The sequence below is a fragment of the Mustela nigripes genome, chromosome 13 (assembly GCF_022355385.1).
Source record: "Mustela nigripes isolate SB6536 chromosome 13, MUSNIG.SB6536, whole genome shotgun sequence".
NCBI classification, from domain to species: domain Eukaryota; kingdom Metazoa; phylum Chordata; class Mammalia; order Carnivora; family Mustelidae; genus Mustela; species Mustela nigripes.
Genome location: NC_081569.1, coordinates 99551082 through 99572685, shown reverse-complemented (window position 1 = coordinate 99572685; position 21604 = coordinate 99551082). Strand labels below are relative to the sequence as shown.

The window sequence follows — 21604 nt, the reverse complement described above, 5'->3', positions numbered from 1 at the left end:
TAGTGGGTTAAGCCGCTGCCTTTGGCTCAGGTCATGATCTCAGGGTCCTGGGATAGAGTCCCGCATCGGGCTCTCTGCTCAGCGGGGAGCCTGCTTCCTTCTCTCTCTCTCTCTGCCTGCCTCTCAGTGTACTTGTAATTTCTCTCTGTCAAATAAATAAATAAAATCTTTAAAAAAATAAATAAATAAAAATAAAAGTCAAAAGCTTAGAGAATAGGAATTATAGGAATTAAAGAAAGTCAACACTGGGCTTTGTATCAAAAACCAATGCCACTATTCACATATTAAAATTTACCTTATTTATCTACAAACTGATATTCTTATATGACTAATGTACAAACTGGTATTTTTCTATGACTTTGATATTCAAGTATCACAAACTTGGAAAACTCAAGCTATTGACAATTTACTTGGCAAATACTACTTGACAAAGGACTGAAGTTGTGTGTGTGTGTGTGTGTGTGTGTGTGTATTCTAAAACATTAGGTATATCATGGATATGGGCTCAAGATTTTGTGACAATCCTAATTTCATGATAAGCTAAAGCTAGTAAGTTTTCATTATCTGCTAATTAAATGAATCCTACTAATATTTTCGTTGAAGATCTGCTTATATTGACTTTCACTTACCATCAGTGGAATAGAAAATTTCAAAGGTTACTTTCTATCTTTCCTCTTAAAATTTCTATTAAGAATGTGGTGGGGTTAAGCCTCTGCCTTCGGATCAGGTCATGATCCCAGGTCCTGGGATCGAGCTCCATCCACATCGGGCTCTCTGCTCAGCAGGGAGCCTGCTTCCCATCCTCTCTATCTGCCTGCCTCTCTGCCTACTTGTGATCTCTGTCTGTAAATAAATAAATAAAATCTTTAAAAAAAAAAATTTCTATTAAGAAACAGAAATTTTGGGCGCCTGGGTGGCTCAGTGGGTTAGGCCGCTGCCTTCGGCTCAGGTCATGATCTCAGGGTCCTGGGATCGAGTCCCGCATCGGGCTCTCTGCTCAGCAGGGAGCCTGCTTCCTCCTCTCTCTCTCTGCCTGCCTTGCCTCTCTGCCTACTTGTGATCTCTCTGTGTCAAAAAAAAAAAAAAAAAAAAAAAAAAAAAGAAACAGAAATTTTGAAATAGTCACTCTATGTTGTATTCATCTTTGAAATAGTCACTCTATGTTGTACTCAGAAATCAGGTAAATAGAAATTTCTAGTCTTTTAATAGTAAAGTTACAAAACCTATTTTGAAGGCCACAACTAAAGTAGGAAAGTTATTTTTCCAAACTCTGTGCATAGACTATTTCTAAATCATTGTTTAATGAATGATTGAATCTGAGATACATTCTAATCTAAAAAGGACAATAATGTTAGGATTTGAATGGAAAAGACAACTATAACTGAATCAAGTTTATTTTCAATTATAGAAAGATATGTCAGCAAAAAAGGCTTGAAGTCTAATAAAAAGAAAAACAAAGAATTTCAGTGTCTACAAATATGAACGTCCCAGGCAATTTAGAAAGCTAAAATTATAATCCACACAGAAGTTACAGCTCTTTACTAGAAATACCATTCTTTTATTTATATATAATATGTTTATTATATATATTATTATATATAATTATATATATATTTGGGGGGGTTAAGTGTAAGCTCAACACGCAACATGGGACTTGAACTCACAATTTAGAGACAAAAAGTTGCCATGCTCTACCTACTGAGCCAGCCAGGCACCCCATAAAAACAACTTTTTAAAAAATATGTGAGATATAAACTTCTAGTTATAAATAAGTACCAGGGATATAATGTACAACATGACTACTGCTAATATTGCTATATGATATATAGGAAAAACCGTAAATCTTAAGAGTTCTTATTATAAAGAGGAACTATTTTTCCTTTTTTCTAATTCTATCTCTATGAGAAGATAAATGTTAGCTGAGCTCTTGTGGTAATCATTACACATTATATGTAAATCAAAGCATCATGCTGTACACAGACTTATGAGGTCATATATGTTAATTACTTCTCAATAAAACTGAAAAAAGGGGCGTCTGGTTCAGATGGTTAAGCATCTGCCTTCGGCTCAGGTCACATCTTCAGATCCTGGGAATCAAGCCCCATGTTGGACTCCCAGCTCAGTAGGGAGTGGGCTTCTCTTTCTCCATCTGCCTTTGCTTCCTCCCCTTCCTTGTGCTCTGTCTCTCTCCCTCTCGCTCTCTCTCTCAAATGAATAAAATCTTTAAAAAATAATACAAATAAATAAATAAAACTGAAAAAGTGAAAAAAGCAAGTATCATAATCTGATGATATCAACCTTTAGGATTATGACATTGCTTCGGTTTGGATTCCAATTTACCAAAACAGTACTCTAATAATAATTTGGTCCAGTATAGATTTTGGAAAGAGAATGTCCTAAGTTATTCCAAGTAGTTAAAGCCACATGCAAGTTTACCAAACAACATTTTCTGTATACTAGTCTTTGTTCAAAGATTTTATTTATTTATTTGACAGAGATCACAAGTAAGGCAGGAGAGGCAGGCAGAGAGAGAGGAGGAAGCAGGCTCCTTGCTGAGCAGAGAGCCCTATGTGGGGCTCGATCCCAGGACTGTAGGATCATGATCTGAGCTGAAGGCAGAGGCTTGAACCCGCCGAGCCACCCAGGTGCCCCTAGACTAGTCTTTGTGATTCTGATTTACTCTGATGTGTATGGAGGGAGTTCCTAGACCTGCAGATTTTTGATCCAGATACTCAGTCACAGTATACCCAGGAAGATACTCTTACAGAGAAGCCTGTCTGAGCAACACCTTTAAACACTAATCTATTAGAGGGGAAGGGGGTGGGAGGATGGGTGAACCTGGTGGTAGGTATTAAGGAGGGCGCATATTACATGGAGCACTGCATGTGGTGCATAAACAATGAATCTTGGAACACTGAAAAAAATAAAATAAACACTAATTTATAAGAAATGTTAAAATAAGGCTATAGGTATATAAAAACAAGAGGAAATCTCATCTGTATACTTAAAAACTATTCACCCACAACGTATGACAGTCAGTAACTATAAAAACTACTGCAAAAATTATTTTTTAATTATTACAATAATAAATTCACAACCTTGAGATCAGGACCTGAGCTAAGCTCAAGAGTCAGTCACTTAACCAAATGAGCCACACAGGCACCCCTAATTTTTTTAATTCTAAGATTCTGTATGGAAGTCAAAGACTAAAGGAATCTATGGTTTTAAAGCCACCTGGTACCAGAAATAAAATAAAAATAGAATCACACAATCCACAGAGAAAATATATTAAAAAACAGTAACATCTGAGGTGCCTGGATGGCTCAGTAGGTTAAATGTCTGTCTTCGGCTCAGGTCATGATCGCAGGGTCTTGGGATCAAACCCCAGGTCAGTCTCCTTTCTCAGCCCGCCTCTCCCTCTGCCCTTCCCCTGCCTGTTCTCTCTCTCTCTCTTTTTCAAATAAGTAAATAAAATCTTAAAAAAAAAAATTATATTTTATACAAGTTACATGATCAGAAAATTCATAAATCAATCTTGCAAAGATTATTAACGGACTAGTATGAGAAAACATGTTATCCATTTTGCAGATTACTTCTGGTGCTGGCCCAGTCTGATTTCAGCCAGAGGTGTGGCAGAGTGTTCTGTACAGTCCCAGACTTACTTCAGGGGGCTAGCATGCTATCACCTGCAGGTCTTTCCACATTCTGCTCTAAGGCATCCGTAAGTATAAAGGAGTTAACATCCCCAAGGGCAAATTCTCATGGGGGATGAGAGCTGGTAAATAAATGCTCCAGTCTCCATACTTCAGCCAAGTAATCCTGGAAGACATTCAGTTTCTCTGAGGTCTCACCAAATCAAATCCCCCCGTCTACAGCATCTACCTCAGTAGTGCACCCTTATTATAGCTTTGCTTCTTTCCAACTCACTTGCCTGTTCTCTCCTGCTTCTTGGAATCAATTCTCAGAAATCCAAACACCCATACCCTTGCAAAGCCCAGGCTCTGCTACTGAATAAACCCAAACACATTTTTAGCAAACTAAACAAATCAAAATCACTGCACTTTGAACTCATACCTGCTTCAGTACAAACATTTCTCAGGTCTGCGCCATTAAAGCCATCTGAAAGCTTCACAATTGCTTCATAATCTGTTTAGGAAAAAATACTAAAAATTAGAAATAAATCAAATAAATATATAAATAAATAGATCTTTTCTTGATTTATGCCCATATGGAAAACTTAACTGCAGAGCTTGCTCTGAATTTGATCAGCTGGGTATCTATCTGTTAACATTCCTCCATAATATTGAGCAAGTTCTCCATAATATTAACAACCAAAACCATGCTTTTGTTAAGCCAGTACTAAACAGAAATACTTAACTTCTGAAACTTTAAAACCAAGAAATACCATCAATACCTGAAAGCATCTTAACCTGTTTCTATGTATTGAAACAGTTATGGATATGTGAACTTGAGTTATCTGTGAAGCCATGACTCATAAAAACTGTAACCAAATCTTTGATTTGAATAAACCTAGAATATTCAGAACCAGCTATTAACCAAAATGAAATTTAATGCATTAATCTAAAATACACCAAAACTGATCAGAAATATTTTTCATATTTTAATCATATATTTTAAACAATTATTTTTTTTCTTTTTTTTAAAGATTTTATTTATTTGACAGACAGAGATCACAAGTAGGCAGAGAGGCAGGCAGAGAGAGAGGAAGAGAAGTAGTCTCCCTGCTGAGCAGAGAGCCGGATGTGGGGCTCGATCCCAGGACCCCAGGATCATAACCTGAGCTGAAGGCAGAGGCTTTTACCTACTGTGCCACCCAGGCACCCCAACAATTATTTTTCTTAATTTAATTTTTTTTTTTTTTGTTAGTGTTTCAAGATTCATTGTTTATGCAAACAACTATTTTAAATGGCTAGCTTTTCTGGTTCCTATGCAAGCTCCAAGTGGTGAGGTACCAGATCTATGTTAACAGTAATGGTTATATGACTTTTTTATCCACATGACAGAACTGAAATAAAGAGCTATTGGTTTGGAATAGCAGTTATGGACTTGATATAGAATAAGGAGAGAAATAAGAGACAGCATGGGCTACTACAGTGTAATTCTGATGAGACACCTTTGTCAAGCCATCTGCAGTATGTCAATCTGTATTTGAAATTAGACAGATACTCATTCATTAATTTTCATTCAAGTTCATGTAAGCATCCTGACAGCAGGGATTCCCAAGGTTAGCAAAGTATTTGGTATCTAGCAAGAACTCAGTATTGGAAAAAATCTACAAATTGGCATCCCTAGCTTAGCCTAGTCTTTCCAGCTCAAAACTATTTTCATATAAGCAATGAGGAAATTAGTGAGAGGCAATAACCAACAATTTTAATCATTTTTGGACCATTAGCCTCTAAGGGTTTGTAAAGCTGCCTGGCAATTATACTAGAACAGTATAATGACCCATAGTCAAGGAGTCAGCAAATTTTCTCTAATGGGCTGAACAGTAAATATTTTAGGCAGGCCATTTGGTCTCTGTCAAAACTATTACTTTCTGCTCTTGTAGTGGGAAACCAGTCACAGACAATATATAAACACCTTGCAATGGCTGTTAAAATAAAACATTACTTACAAAAACAGAAAGCAGATAGAATTTGGCCTACAGCAATCGTTTGCTGACCTCTATCCTAGACTGACTCTCTCACTTCTGGAGATAACGATTTTATCATTTCTCCCCTGTCCTCAAATGTCTAACAATAATTCCCCATCTTCACTCTGAACTTGCTTCCTACTTCACTGAGAAAATAAACGTATTCAGAAGAAAAATTCTACAAGTTTTTGCCATATATGAGATACTGTCATCATTAGCAACTATTTATTCTGCCTTTCCTCCTATTCTCATAAATGCAAAGTCCATGCTCATATACAAGGCCAACCTTTCTTCAAGGAAAGTGCATCACCAATTTCTCTCTCTCTTCTAGATCACTCACATTAGCATTAAAAAAAGTTATAAATTCTTCCACCTTAAAGAAAGCTCCTCCAAATCTTTATCTCCATTTCCACTATAGCTAGTTTTTTTCTCTTCTCCCTTTGCTGCAAACTCCTTGAAAAAATGTTTGAACTCAAAGCCTCTCCCTACAATCTCCTTGAAACCCATCTGAGGTAGGCTCTTACTCTTACTGCTATGAAGAAAATGCTTTGATAAGGCTACCAATAATTTCCACACAGCAAATTCAAAGGTCCATTCTCATAAGTCTTTTTATCTGACCCACTGTCAGCATCTAACAGGGAATTACCCCCTCTTTGTAATAATTCCTTCATTTACCTTCTAGGACATCACCAGCTCCTGGTTTAATTCCCCACTGTGTGACTATACCTTCTCAGTCTCTGATTGTTCATCTCAACTTCTTAATATTGGAATTATCCCAGCTCACTTGCTGAACCTCTTCTCTATCCATATTTACTTTCTCGGAAATCTCATCTAATCTCAAGATTTTATTTTTTTTTAACGATTTTATTTATTTGACAGAGAGAGCATGCACACAAGCAGGAAGAACAGAGAGCGGAGAAAGGAGAAGCAGGCTCCCCAATGAGCAGGGAGCCTGATGCGGGACTCCATCCCAGGACCATGGAATCAAGACCTGAGCTGAAGGCAGCTGGGTAACCAGCTGAGCCATCCAGGCAACCCTAATCTTAAGACTTTAAAAAAATTTTTATGCTATTATTATCCATAATTACATCACCAGCATAGACCCCCCCAAATAAATTATTGATGCATATAGATTAACTAATCAACATCTTTACTTGGTATTGAATTGACATCTTAGCTTTAATATATTCAAAATCAAACTCCTTATTCTCTGTTTAAAACCAAATCTTTCCAGTCTTCCCCCACTGTAATCGATGACAACCATGACTCAAAAATCTAAGTCTTCCGTGGTTCTTCGCTTTAGCTCAAACCCCACATCTGATTCATTAGCAAGCCCTGTCACCTCTATTTTCAAAATATGTCCAGAATCTCATTATTTTAAGACTCTAGTACTGCCTTGCACCACACCACCATCTTATGTCTGGATTATTAAAATATCCTAACTAATCCTCGTTTCTATCCTCGCCCCCTAGATGCAACCAGAATGATCTTATTTAACATCAGTTTCAAAATATTTATAGATGAAAAAATACAATGCCTGGGATTTGCTTTTTAGAAATCCAGAAGGAAGATAAGAGGTGAAAGAGATTACATTTGAAACAAGATTGGCCAAGAGTTAATAATTATTAAAGCTGGGTAGGGGATGAGTAACCTAGGGTTAGAAGTTTGTTATACTCTTATCTCAATCTGTATGCATTTAAAATTTTCGACACTACAAAGTTAAAAATAACAAAAGGCAAGACTTTATCATTGCTCTGCTCACAATCCTTCAATGACAAAAATAAAAAAATAAAAGCAGAAGTTCCTACATACTGACCTCAATATGGCTATATACAATCTGATTCCCATCACTTCAATGATTTCTCTTGCTACCACTGTCCCATTTACTCTGCCATACACACTTTGGCATCTTTGCTACTCCTGGAATGTTCCAGCCATACACCTACTTCAAAGTCTTTCTCTTGCTATTCCCTCTGTATCATTGTCCCCCAAATTATCTACACCTAGTTTCTTCACCTTTTCAGGTCACTGCTTAAAAATTATCTTCTTGGTAAGTCTTCCTTCTGCTCCCCGTACCTCACCTCCATTTAAAAATGTATCCATTCATTCTGGCTCCTGGCATTATCTATTTCTCTTTTCTTGCTTTATTTTTTTCCATAGCACATATCACCATCTAATATACTAAACATTTTACTGGCCTTGTCTGTCTTTTCTGACAAGAATGTAAGTTCTGTAAGGCAGGCATTTGTCTGTTTTGTTCATTGCTATATCCCCAGCACTTGAAACAATTCCTTACGTACAAAAGATACTCAATAAATATAAGCTAATTTAAGATCTCCATGTTTGCTGAATTTGAAACCAGATTTGGTAGACTATCAGTGATATCTATTAGCATTCTGCTTCATTTATGAAATGTAAATATACATAAAATGGTTATTTCCTTACCTATTTCACCATGCTTTGTAATGGGACCTGCATGGATTTTCAATATGTCTAATCTTGCTTGTTCATTTGGTAAGTCAATATCTGAAAATAAAAAATTTTAAGAAATTCTTTTGCAGCCAGGTTTTGGTTTTGTTTTGTTTTTAAACATTTTATTTATTTATTTGACAGACAGAGATCACAAGTAGAGAGGCAGGCAGAGAGAGAGGAGGAGGCAGGCTCCTTGCTGAGCAGAGAGCCCGATGCGGGACTCCATCCCAGGACCCTGGGATCATGACCTGAGCCAAAGGCAGAGGCTTTAACCCACTGAGCCACCCAGGCGCCCAGGTTTTTTGATTTTAAACAAAGTAGGGGGTAAGGAAGAGACAGGGAAAGAGAAGTGGACACAGACTAAGAAAATACACAGCAGGTGAAGAACTTCAACTCACGTATTTTTCTGTCTAATCTTCCAGGACGAAGCAAAGCAGGATCCAGTGTATCTGGTCTGTTTGTAGCCATGATCATTTTAACTCTATGTAGAGTATCAAATCCATCCATTTGATTCAGTAACTAATATATTTATAAATAAAAATCATTGACAGATTTTTACAAAAATCCCATTAAAAAATAGAGAGTATACAACTTCTATATTTCTAATACTATAAAAATATACTGTCTACAGAGAGCATGCCATCTCCAGAATGACCATTTGATGGACTATCTCTTCCTTCTCTAATATAAAGGTAGAGGTTTTTCAACCTTGGAAGTCCAAGATACATTACTGAACTATGTACCTTGTTATAGATATCAAAAAGTTTTAATAAATTGGAAGGTTTCCATCTAGTCAAGTGTTATAAAATTAAACTATTTGGATCTGATTTCCAATGTTCAAATTTTTTTTCATAGCTACTTTTAAAAACATTACTAATAAAATCTAATATATACAGTACTATGGTATGCCAAACATAAAATTTACATTCAGAAAACCAGATACAATGACATTTCCACAAATCTGATAATAAATCTATTACATATCTTTTCAAATTCCACTACACAAAGAAATACTGAAACACTAAGCATATTTCCTTCAATTACTAAAGTTTTCTTGAATATTTAAAAACCTAATTGCATTCAACAAACTCTTTAAAACATACCTAGCTTAGCAATATGTCTATCTCTTTTCCAATATATCTGAGAGCTAACAACGTATCAGTTATGTGTATAAAACTATCATCAGTGTGGGCTGCCTGGGTGACTCAGCCGGTTAAGCATGGGCCTTTGACTAAGGTCATGATCCCAGGGTCCTAGGATCAAGTCCCGCACTGGACTCCTTGCTCTGTGGGGAGTCTGCTTCTCTGCCTGCTGCTCCCCCTGCTTGTACTCTTTCCCTCTCTTTCTCTGACAAACAATAAAATCTTTAAAAACAACAACAACAAAACTAGCATCCGTTGTTTCAAAATACCTCAATTTAAGGTTTCCAGGAGTATAGAATTTGAAAATGCTGTATATACTCTCAGCAGATCATTATATTTTATGAAAAGTCCTTTTCAACTACCCCTACTGAGATGGAATTTGACACTATTACTTACGCTACCTAGCTTTGTAGAAGATGAAAAGTATGTTTGGGATCTTGCCATCACTTTCATAGAATTTGGAGTGGGGAAACGCTTTATGTACATTCTAATATTCAACATCCATCTTCTTCAATTATCAGAACTAATTTAGTTTCTTCTTATTCGCAGGAAAAGTGTTAGCGATTTTTAGAGCAGCTTCATTCATAATTATAAATCACTTACTGTCACTAGTTTTAGTATGTTGGTAACTTATAAAATGTTTTTTTTTTTTTAAGATTTTATTTATTTATTTATTTGACAGACAGAGATCACAAGTAGGCAGAGAGGCAGGTAGGGAGAGAGGGGGAAGCAGGCTTCCCTGCTGAGCAGAGAGCCCGATACAGAACTCGATCCCAGGACCCTGGGATCATGACCTGAGCTGAAGGCAGAGGCTTAACCACTGAGCCACCCAGGCGCCCCACTTATAAAATGTTTTAATGAAACAAGTGCAAAACCATGTTCACAGAATGTGATCAGAAGAATATACAATTTAAATATCTGAATGGCTGGTGTGCTCAAAATACATGGAGTAGTATACCTATATATCATATAGAATTTTATAACTACTCCTATTACTTTCCAACAGACATTTTCTTACTAGAGATTGTGGTACAGAAATGTGTTTATTCCTGACAATATTTTCAAATTTTATACTTAAGTGTGTTTTTTTTTAAAGACTTATTCATTTATTTGAGAGAAAGCATGTGAGCATGGGGAAGGGCAGAGGGAAAGAATCTCAAGCAGACTCCCCGCTGAGCACAGAGCCCAACTTATGCCTTGATCCCATAATCCTGAAATCATGACTTGAGCTGAAATCAAGAGTTGGACGCTCACCCAACTGAGCCACACAGCACCCTTAAGTGTGTTCTTCATGTAAACCAGTGTCCACATTTTGACCTTCAAATATTCAGTGTTTTCATTTAATACACAGTGGCTTCTTTTTAAACCCTCTTTACCAAATATTACCTCCATCAAAGTTCTCTGAATCTCTCTATCAGCTGAAGTACCCTCAGAAAACCGACGACCACCTAAAATAATGATATGGAAACTCAAATGCGTTACTCTTTTCCTCTACAACCATCATTTAAGATTACAGAATAACAGTATCTGGAGTTAAAAACATTAAAATAAAAATTAAATAGTAAGAATTATAATGATGAAGTTAGAGTTGATTTTGATATGCCATTTCTTATTTTGTCAGTCAAATTAAAACTGGTTAAACTTTCTTAAGAATTTTTTTTAAAGTAACCTTCAATTCATTTTTCTATTTCACACAATTTGCAGTTAGAGATGAAGGGGGGGTTCCTTTAGATTTTTAAGAAATTTCTTAACACTTTCCAAAAAAGTTCAAAATAAACTTTAAAAGGTGTTATTCTTACCAATGGCATCTATTTCATCCATAAAAATAATGCATGGTTGATGATCCCTGGCATAATTAAACATTTCTCTGATCAAACGAGCACTTTCACCAATGTACTTGTCTACAATAGAACTAGATACAACCTGATTAAAGGAAAAACATTAAGGTAAATATAAGACAGTTCAAATAAAATTTAATTTCAACAGCTACAAAAAGAATCTTCCCTTTACCTTTAAGAAATTGCAATCCAGCTGGCTAGCAACAGCTCGTGCCAAGAGTGTTTTTCCTGTGCCTAAAATGACAAAAGAAGTCCTAATTAGATGGAAAGCAAAACAAATTTTCAAAAGCCTTTTATGTTATCCTCCAGCCAGTAAATTTTATAAATGAAAGCTAAATCCTAGAGAGACTTTCCACTTAAAATTCTTTTTTTTCCCATTTAAAATTCTAAAGCATTTCAACTTTCAGTATTAAAATTTTAAATTTTATTCAAAATATCCCTTGTAATTCTAAACATGCTGAATACGTACCTTCAAAAATATATCAAACCCAATTTACAGACACTACAGAAGTCTGTTACATTATAATCCACTGGTCTCTCCTGTGTCATGAATGCATCTTTTACCTATGCATGATATTATAACATCAACTATTGGTTATTTGGAAAACTACTGGTTCATCTTCCAAATGTTGGCATTTTTCATTATATAATATTTAAAAGCCACATTTATTAATATTACCAATCTCATCTTTAAAGTATTAACATCAGAAAGTTCTCAGATGGGGGTGCCTTGCTCAGTTGGTTAAGGTCCAACTCTTGATTTCAGCTCAGGTCATGATCTAAGGGTTGTGAGCTGGAGCCCAGTGTCAGGTTCCCTGCTGAGTGTGAAGCCTGCTTAAGATTCTCTTTCTCGGGCGCCTGGGTGGCTCAGTGGGTTACGCCGCTGCCTTCGGCTCAGGTCATGATCTCAGGGTCCTGGGATCGAGTCCCGCATCGGGCTCTCTGCTCAGCAGGGAGCCTGCTTCCTCCTCTCTCTCTCTGCCTGCCTCTCTGCCTACTTGTGGTCTCTCTCTGTCAAATAAATAAATAAAATCTTTAAAAAAAAAAAAAAAAAAAAAAAAGATTCTCTTTCTCCCTCCCTTCTGCCCTTCCTCCCACTCACTACACATGCGCACTTTCTCTCCAAAACAATTTTTAAAAGCTGTCAGATATAAGTTTTGAAAACCTAATTTTCACTTGAAAGCTCAAATTGTATCACTGACTACAAATGGTGTCAGTTGTTTTTAACATAATAGGCTAACTACATTGATTTTTGAAAAAATGTTTGCCGGGTAAGACTAATCAATCTGAATAATCAAAAACCCGTCTGACAATGACAGAATGTCTATAAATTATGTTTTCAAGTAAAAATAATATCCTATGAAAAGCAGCTAATTTCAGCTGACAACTCAAGGTACAAGTGCTTCTCTTAGAGATAACTATCCTATTCAGGATGAAAGAGAAGTATTTTACATGTATTTTCCATCTCATCACATAGAATATAAAACGTTATTCAAAAATCAGGACTTAATAAAAATAATTTTTACAGCTTCAACAAGAACATCTAAAAGTGAAACTCAAATTTTTTTTTTAAAATACTGCAAGTATGAACAGTCAATAACACGATGACTACTTGTACCATTTCATGCCACTGACGTAACAGACTCGTGCTATAGCATGAGCAGTTTTACCCATACTGCTTTTGCACCATCAGAAGTCAACAGAGTGAAAATGGTAACTAACATCCTAAGTATTATCAAAGTAAGGTCTGACCTTGCAGACTCCCTGAAAGTGTCTCAGGAACGGCCAGAGCCAGAGGTCTGTGAACCACACAGGACCAATGCACCAGAATCATACAGCATGTTAAGATGCACATCCTATGAAGCAAAGAGGACTAAGCATACCTGAGAGAATAGCAGACAGACATCATGTATTCCTTTCTTACTCTGAAGAGAGTGGAGGCTGGAATAGCCCACATTAAATTTTCACCTTACTTTTTCAAAACATTCCTTCATTCATTTATTAGTATGTCAGACATAATTCAACACTAACCTGGTGGTCCATATAACAAACAGCCTTTTGGAGGTATTATTCCTACACGCTGGAATAATTCTGGGTTTGTAAGAGGCAATTCTATCACCTAGAAAAGAAGTTGACTGTTTAAAATGTCGGTAAAGATTTTGATAAACTTTAAAATACGTTAAGTGTAGTATCAGCATAGTTAGATATACATGTTATAATTCATAATAGATCTAGAATTCCATGCTATATATATAATACATATAATATAAAGCCATTTATATTAGAGGTTATTCTTCAGGTAGATTTAAGATTTTTTTTAATTAGGTAAAAACTAATTTAAAAGTCTGTAGCTATTTTAACTAACTATACACTTGAATGAAGTGATGGTTACATAAGCATATAATTTGTCAAGACATATGTGAATTGTACATTTATTATCTGTGCATTTTACTGAATGTAAATTATGCCTCAATGAAAAACCACACTACAAACAAAAAAGCAAAAAAGAAAAAACAAAAATGGTCTATATTATTTTGCATTTGGGACAACACAAAATAATTATAAAATGGGGGAAGTGAGTAAGTTAGAACTGCCATTAGGAGAAAAGGCATATAAAATTTTCATTTTGTTGGAGCAGCCTTAAAAGAATCATATTTCAGGGCACCTGGCTGGCTCAGTTGGTACAGCAGGTGACTCTCAATCTTGGAGTTGTGAGTTCAAGCCCACAGTAGATTATGAAAGAAAAATAAACTTTAAAAAAAAAAAAAAAAGAACCATATATTCTGCTCTCAATCTCCTACTAAGATTGATTCAAGCAAAGAAAGCTGGAGAATAGAAAAATTGAAGGTTTGACTACCCAAATTTAACTCTTTTTAGTATCAGTAACTTTGAGAAATGAGCTTCTATTGAACAGTTCTGTCATTAAAATAAACAAAAAGTATAAGGTGTGATTAAAATAAACAAAAAGTATAAGAAATCAATATTCTTAGTGTCTGCAGATAGAAAGAGTATTACATGTGCATGTTTTGTGGGTTTGGGTGTGTGTGTGTGTAAAGTAAGAGAGACAGAGACTTTCTGCTATGGCTGATACAGCAAATCACTGTAGACAAGATCTCACAGCTTCATGAAGCACTCGTTCTTCTTCTGCTGCCCTTTCATTAACTACAAAGTAAGAATAGACTTTTACGGGGCGCCTGGGTGGCTCAGTGGGTTAAGCCTCTGCCTTCGACTCAGGTCATGATCCCAGGTGCTAGGATCAAGTCCCGCATTGGGCTCCCTGCTCAGCCAGGAGCCTGCTTCCTCCTCTTTCCTCCTCTCTTTCTGCCTGACTCTCTTCCTACTTGTGACCTCTGTCTGTCAAATAAATAAATAAAATCTTAAAAAAAAAAAAGAATAGACTTTTACTTGTAATGATGCTAGTGCTTCCTTAACTACTGTCAAAAACTATTTGGGGGTGCCTGAGTGGCTCAGTGGGTTGGGCCTCTGCCTTCGGCTTGGGTCATGATCTCGGGGTCCTGGGATTGAGCCCCGCATCAGGCTCTCTGCTTAGCAGACAGCCTGCTTCCCCCTCTCTCTCCACCTGCCTCTCTGCCTACTCTACTTGTGGTCTCTGTCTGTCAAATAAATAAATAAAATCTTAAAAAAAACAAAACAAAACACAATTTGGTTCCATAATCACCTGGAATGCTTGTTTAAATGCTAACTTCTATGTCCTGACCCCAAATCTACTGCATCAAAATCATGCAGAGGGCCTAGGAATCTATATCTTTAATAAGAGTTCTGGAAAACTTAATATGCTAATGTCTGAAAATTACTGGCTTGGTGCTTAAATCAGATGATATAAGCCATAATAACTGTTCTCATCCATTCCTAAATATTTCCATCCTCTATTAGGATGAAACCAATAAGAAAATGCTTTAAATCTGCTTTAAAGAGAATGGTTGGGACATCTGGGTGGCTCAGATGGTTAACTGTCTGCCTCTGGCTCAGGTTATAATCTCCAGCTCCTGGGATCGAGCCTGGGATAAGGTTCCCTCCTCAGTGGGGAGTCTGCTTCTCCCTCTCTCTCTCTGCCTCTCCCCTCTGCTTGTGCGCTCTCTCTCTCGCTCAAAAAAATTTAAAAAAAAAACCCTAAAAAAAAAAAAATTGTTAAAAAGCCATCTGTGTTATGAACCAAGGAAAGCAAAGAAATTCTCATTTGATTCTTCACCTAAGAGTTTAAAATGTTTAAGCCAGTATTTTTCTTAATTGGCAGCAAATATTATTTTATTTATCAAATAAAATATTTAAGGTTCAGGGGCACCTGGCTGGCTTAGTCCATGCAGCATGCGACTCTTAGTCTTGGGGTTGTGAATTTGAGTTCCACACTGGATGTGGAAATTACTTAAAAAAAATTTTTTTTAAATCTTAAAAAAAATGTTAAGGTACAGGTGACTTACTTTAAGGACGGGAAGCTAACATTAAAAGGTTATAGGAAAAACTATATTACGCATGACCCAAAAGAGCTCTGACTCCAGTAACCTATAACCAAAATCACAAATGGCATGGGCATTAGATTTTTATCAATTATTAGCTTTTTCTTTTCCTTTTTGTCACAAAAAGAGCAGGGTTTTTCCAACACCAAGTTATCTCCAAATTAACAATACCTATAATTTTCATAGCTAGAAATTCAGTGCTATTTATCTCTCAATGAGAACATTAAATGTATAATATTTAGTAATTACTATTTGGACAAAGTAATCTTTCATTCTCTTTTTCCCTTTGGGTATCTTAAAACCAGTACTATTTATTATTAAGATCAGAGCACAAAGCATATACTACCAACCTCTCTTAATTCCCGAATCTGTTCTGATAGTCCTCCAATTTCAGAATAAGAAACATTCCCAGGGTCCTCATGAGACATGTTGTAGACCAATGGATCCACCTCTCTTGGCAAATATCTATAATGACAAGATATGTATTTTTCTTTTATAAGATGTATTTTCTCTCAGCCTATAGACAGAGTATAAACGACTTGCTTATGTAAGCATCTTCAGATGATCTCATAAAAATGTATTTACATTAATTAGAAATTAGTAAAAGGGAAAAAATGGCAAGATACTCATTGATTTCAAGAAGCATATATTTGGTGGGGGGCACCTGAGTGCCTCAGTCAGTTAAGCACCTGCCTTTGGCTCAGGTCACATCTGAGTCCTGAGATCAAGCCCTACTTCGGCCTCCCTGCTCAGCAGGGAGTCTGCTTCTCCCTCTCCCTGGGCCCTCACCATCCCCCCCATTCTCTCTCTCAAATAAATAAAATCCTTTAAAAAAGCAGCATATATTTTGTGTTTTTATTAATTATTAATTTTAATTAGCCAGCATACAGTACATCATTAGTTTTTGATGAAGTGTTCAACAAATCATTCGCTGCATATACCACCCAGTGCTCATGGCCACACATGTCCTCCTTAATACCCATCACTCAGTTACCCCATCCCCCAAACCTCCAAGAAGCACGTATTTTGGCTAAAATCTTCCCTCTATGAAAATAAAAGTAAAATAAATAGACTAATAAACCTACCTCATGATTGTTAGTGTAGTCATATCCAAAGCAACTCTTGTTCCTGGCTTCAGCTTACTTTTGTCAAGCTAATTTTACAAAACAAAGTTTATATAACACTTAAAAGGGGAAATACTTTAACAAGAGCATAATATTTAGAAGCCAAATAATCATTTTCATTCTTCAGAGAGAACACTAATATCAGATTATAAACACATGCCAACAGAAAGGCTTATAAAGGTAATTAATTCAAAGTCATTTCCCTCAAAAGAATGCCCACTATGCAACTCAGTATGAAATGTAAAATCACCAATATATAAAGTTTGTGGTGGAAAAGGCCTTATTTTTAAAGAAAGAAATGAGTATTAGTATTTTACTTTCAAAGGCTCACTATTTGATACAGTTTTGCTCATTATTTTGATTTAGGCACTATAATATAATGACTGGCAATTAGTACCAAAGTATTTATACAGAAATCTCTAAGTGAACATTTTGGGGGAAGGAAAGGGAAGCATTTTAAAGGTATGCCTTTTATTTATTTTTCTTTTAAAGTCTTTTTATTTATTTTTTATTAAATCAATTTGGCACATAACATCATGTTAAGTTTAAGGTGTACAGTGTTACTTTGGTAATATGCCCTTTAGATATACTTTAAAAACTGTAACTTTGGGGAAGAACATGTTACTTGACTACAGGAAATAAGGGAGAAATGCACTCATTCTGTATCCCCTTAGAGGTTTTTATTAAAATGCTAAAAAGGGGGTGCCTGAGTGGCTCAGTGGGTTAAGCCTCTGCCTTCAGCTCAGGTCATCATCTCAGGGTCTTGGGATCGAGCCACGCATTGGGCTCTCTGCTCAGCAGACAGCCTGCTTCCCCCTCTCTCTTTGCCTGCCTCTGTACCTACTTGTGATCTCTCTCTTTGTCAAATAAATAAATAAAATCCTAAAAAAATAAAATATAAAATACTAAAACCAAAACTAAAAAAAAACCCAGCAATCATCAGTCATGCTTTTTGCTACGTGTCATATATTATGCTAAATACATTATATATTAGACTGAATCATACTGAACAACTTACTGGCAAATTTAGGCAGGGTAACTTACTTGGATAGAGTAAGAATCTAACCAATAGATTCACCTCATATTCAAGATGTTACTTTTCTAAAATTAAGTTATTTTTGAGAGTTTAAAAAACTACTTGCCAATACAATTTCAGAATCATACAAATTACTAGTTTTTACAGGATTTTGTAAATTTAGGATTTAGTGCCAATGAAAATGAAGTGGAGATAAGCAAAAATACTAGCTTTAATATAATGGATTAAACTTTAAAAAATTGCTAATATGTGAAGTACTTGAAAAGAGCTACACAAAAATCAATGTAAAGCTATTTCAACATTTTCATGTATAGAAAATATATACCCTAGCTTTTCTTATCTTTTCCATTTTTCAAATACTCTCTTGCTCTCATACAATTATGAAGTACCTTAGAAATACCAACTTTTGGAATCCAGAAGGCCCTGTAAAGGACACAGAACTCCTTTGTCAGGCTAGACATTTAATATTTTGATTTAGAAAATGTCTTCCCACTTATATGCTAGGCAAAATACTAGGATAAGATTTAGTCCCTGGGTTAAATTCCACTCCAAGGCCATGTTGTATCAATGTTTTCAAACATGAACCCAGGATATGACAAACACTCAGAAAAAGTTCTTCCAATGAATCTATAAGAAAGTTCTAAGGATACTTCCCGAAGAATAGGCTAGTACATGAACTGACTTTGAGCCTCCTAAAATTACTTAAAGCCATTTGTTGACATTTTTTATGACAGCAAAATGAAATCTACAGTTATTTCAATTTGCCTATCCTCATCTAAATGAACTCATACAAAATCAACTCAGGTACAGAAAAGTCTTTGAGTAACATTTCTGAATGTTTAAATATAAAACATAAGTAATTGATAAGGTCTAAGTCTCTTCAAAAAAGACAATAAAATAAAATGATCTGAGATATTTTCCAGTTCTAAAATCTTAGATTTCTAAATATGTAGAGCTTACTAAAGCAATGTGATAAAAGTACAGAAAATAGAGAATACCAGGTCAATGCCCATGGTTTGAGTTCAAGTTTTGTGTTATACCTGAACAAATCACCTTTAGGAGTTATGAGTATAATGCTTGACCTGCTTACCTCAAGAATGAAATAACATATATGAAAGCACTTTTACCAATTATAAAGCATTGTACAGAGATAGAGTGTTACCTGTCGACGACAACCCACAACATATCTTGGTCCATTTGTAGCTTTAACAATGACTAGAGGAAGAAAATGAAAGAACAAATTGAAACATAGAAAGTGAAAAATAAATATATATATATCCACATTGATGGTTTATTTCTGTCCTCCAAGAAGATAGTAAGTGAAAGAAAACTCAGTCTATCCAAGAATATCATCTACCTTCATTATTATCATTAAACTAATAAGCATTTCAAAAGTTCATGGTGGGAGGAAGGGGAATCCACTCTTTTTTTCCTTTACTAGTTAACAGTCCATCCACTTACATTTTTCCTCAGTTAGTTGCTTAAGTACTTCACCCACAATCTGGGAAATGAAAAAAAAAAAAAAAAGCATTATTTTTTGCCAATAACTAAAAACCAAATTGCCAACACTCCCTATACCCCAAACTCCATTACCTACCTGCCCAACACTTTGTAAGGCCTTCAGATCATTTTCAGATTTTTCATACTGCTTGGTAAGTTCTTTTAATTGTTCCCTTACTGAAATAATATAATTTGAACATTTTTAATTAAACAATAATCTTAGTGAGTTTAAGTCACTAAGCATCACTTTACTTAAGTTTATTTCGGTCTCTTTTACTTTACATATATTTTATATCCACTGTATGAAACCACAAAGAAGAAATAATCCGCTTGTAGGGGACATGCTTAAAAGTGAAATGTTACAGGAAAAGCACCTAATTTTTATTTTCTTGATTGGCAATACTTGTTCAAGCACATTAATAACAGATATTGACACTCTTTGAGACTACAAATCCGAATGATAAAAAAGAGACCCTTCCTCACCTCTTCAGCTACCCGCATGTATTATTACTCTATGGCTTTCCACCCTAAATAAGGTCAACAAGAGCAGTGATCTACAGAATTAGGTGGTTCTTTCTCCATTAAATCAAACCACTCAGGTTGTTCAGTGAAGGTGCACTACGAAAAAATGTAAGCGCCCTTTTAGTTCAGGAGGTGAGAGAAACTTGTATGCCTGGTGGAGTACAACTCAAAATAGGAGGAAAGACGACGAAGGTTATTATGATCCACCGATGGACTCCTCTCTCAAGCTCCGCTCTGGCTCTCCACCGCAATAACAAGCCAGCACCTCGAGTCTCATCTCTTGCTTGAGCTTCCTTGACCCAAGTCTCCTCTCCTCTCTGGGTCCCGGCACTCACTATGCCGCCCTCTTTGCACCCCAGTCTGGCAAACATCCCTGGCCCACTTCTTCCTCACTCCTCCTCCAGTCCTCTTCCACTTCCATCTCCGATCTGGGGATGTTCTCTCTGTCACCTGGACCAGACTGGGCCATTTCTACGCCCGAAGAGGTGGTGTTTCCCAAGCTCAGGGCCGGATGACAAAGCGCCTTGTCCCTGGACCGAGGCCTCCCTATCCCTGGGGCTCGGCTGCCGGGCTCGCCCAAGGGCCTCTGCTTTGTTAGAGACAGAAGCATGTCCAGGCATAGGACTCTGTGGGAAAAAAGGTGCACTCACACTCCTTGAGACGGCCGTCGATCTCCTTGTGCTCCAGTAGCTTCTTACGGTAGTCCTGAAGCGCCTTATCTCTAGGGTCCGCCATGATGAGAAGCCGTCGCTCATAGGGGATGCCGGGAATGGCCATGGCCGCCCGGGCGGGGGAAGGGGCGGGGCGAGGGAGGAAAGCCTCCCAAGGGGCGCGGATTCGTGGACGGCCCCGCCCCTTCCGGTTGGCTCCGCCTCTGCACTCCACTCTTCCCCCTCTGTGTCTCCTTTCATCTAGGGCGCCGTAGTGCACCGAAGGAGGCCTCCACCTACACCGTCCCCTGCAGGTCATACTTGGTAGAGCAGAGGGCTGTTGTCCCTGTCGTCCCCAGAGAGGTCTCGATATTGTTAAATCACCGCTGTCCCGAGAAACCACGGCTGACTTTGTGATAAACTGACATGGCAGTGAAGTAGGCAATGCGCAGTCTCTCTAAATAGTTCCAGTGAACTATCGGGATAACACAGCCTATCGGTATAACATAGTGTTATCAAGGACCTTCAGGAACGGGAGTAGGCTATTTTATTCACTTATTCAGTGAGTGAGGTACTAAGGATATGATCTGGTGGGGAGATTAAAAAATAATTTCAGAGTGTAATACTGTAATGGAGATAAAACATGGTGATGTTATAGAGTAAGGTAAGGAGAACCTATTTAGAAGGGCATCTGACAAAGGAGCCAGCCAAGCAACAAAGTGAAGAAAAACCTTCTAGACAGAGGAAAGAGCAAGTGCGAAGATGTTGAGGTGAAAAAGAGCTTGGCTCATTTCTAGGAACAGAAGGAGGCCAATGAGACTGGAAGAGGATGGGTTCTAGAGATATGGGGTACAAGATAAAGGCGATCAGGTAGATTGAGTCAGGAACTTGAAGTCTGACAGAACTTTTAGATTTCTGTGCTTCAGACAAATTATTTAATCTCTCAAAATCTCTGTAAAATGCATAATAATTGTACCTATCTGATAGGGACATCATAGTATTAAATATGATATGTGCCTATAGCTATTAACACAATGTCTGGCACATAGTAAGCACTCAATAGTATTTTAAATATTGATTTTAAATTATTTATTTTAAGGGTAGTAATAACCTCGATTTTTGCAGAGCAGATCCCCATTGCTGTACCTCTTACCAGCATTGTTCCTGGGTATAATTTATTGTTGTTCCAATA

The 21604-nt window shown here is 36.7% G+C and overlaps 1 protein-coding gene across 2 annotated transcripts in view; it reads right to left on the bottom strand.

The window, feature by feature from the left end:
- The window catches only part of PSMC6 (proteasome 26S subunit, ATPase 6), a 22187-nt gene extending 1640 nt beyond the window's left edge, over positions 1 to 20547 (bottom strand). The window contains exons 1-13 of one of the 2 annotated variants that reach the window (XM_059373213.1): positions 20413 to 20547; positions 19338 to 19417; positions 19202 to 19241; positions 18903 to 18955; positions 16666 to 16733; positions 15931 to 16045; positions 13137 to 13224; positions 11278 to 11339; positions 11067 to 11190; positions 10654 to 10715; positions 8524 to 8644; positions 8099 to 8179; positions 4075 to 4146 (exon numbers count right to left, since the gene is read on the bottom strand). In XM_059373213.1, coding sequence (XP_059229196.1) covers positions 4075 to 4146; positions 8099 to 8179; positions 8524 to 8644; positions 10654 to 10715; positions 11067 to 11190; positions 11278 to 11339; positions 13137 to 13224; positions 15931 to 16045; positions 16666 to 16733; positions 18903 to 18955; positions 19202 to 19241; positions 19338 to 19417; positions 20413 to 20539 — 1093 coding nt within the window. In that variant the 5' untranslated portion in view covers positions 20540 to 20547. The remainder of the gene's footprint in view (positions 1 to 4074; positions 4147 to 8098; positions 8180 to 8523; positions 8645 to 10653; positions 10716 to 11066; positions 11191 to 11277; positions 11340 to 13136; positions 13225 to 15930; positions 16046 to 16665; positions 16734 to 18902; positions 18956 to 19201; positions 19242 to 19337; positions 19418 to 20412) is intronic. The other variant, XM_059373214.1, reaches the window with a different exon arrangement.
- Between the last annotated feature and the right edge of the window lie 1057 nt (positions 20548 to 21604).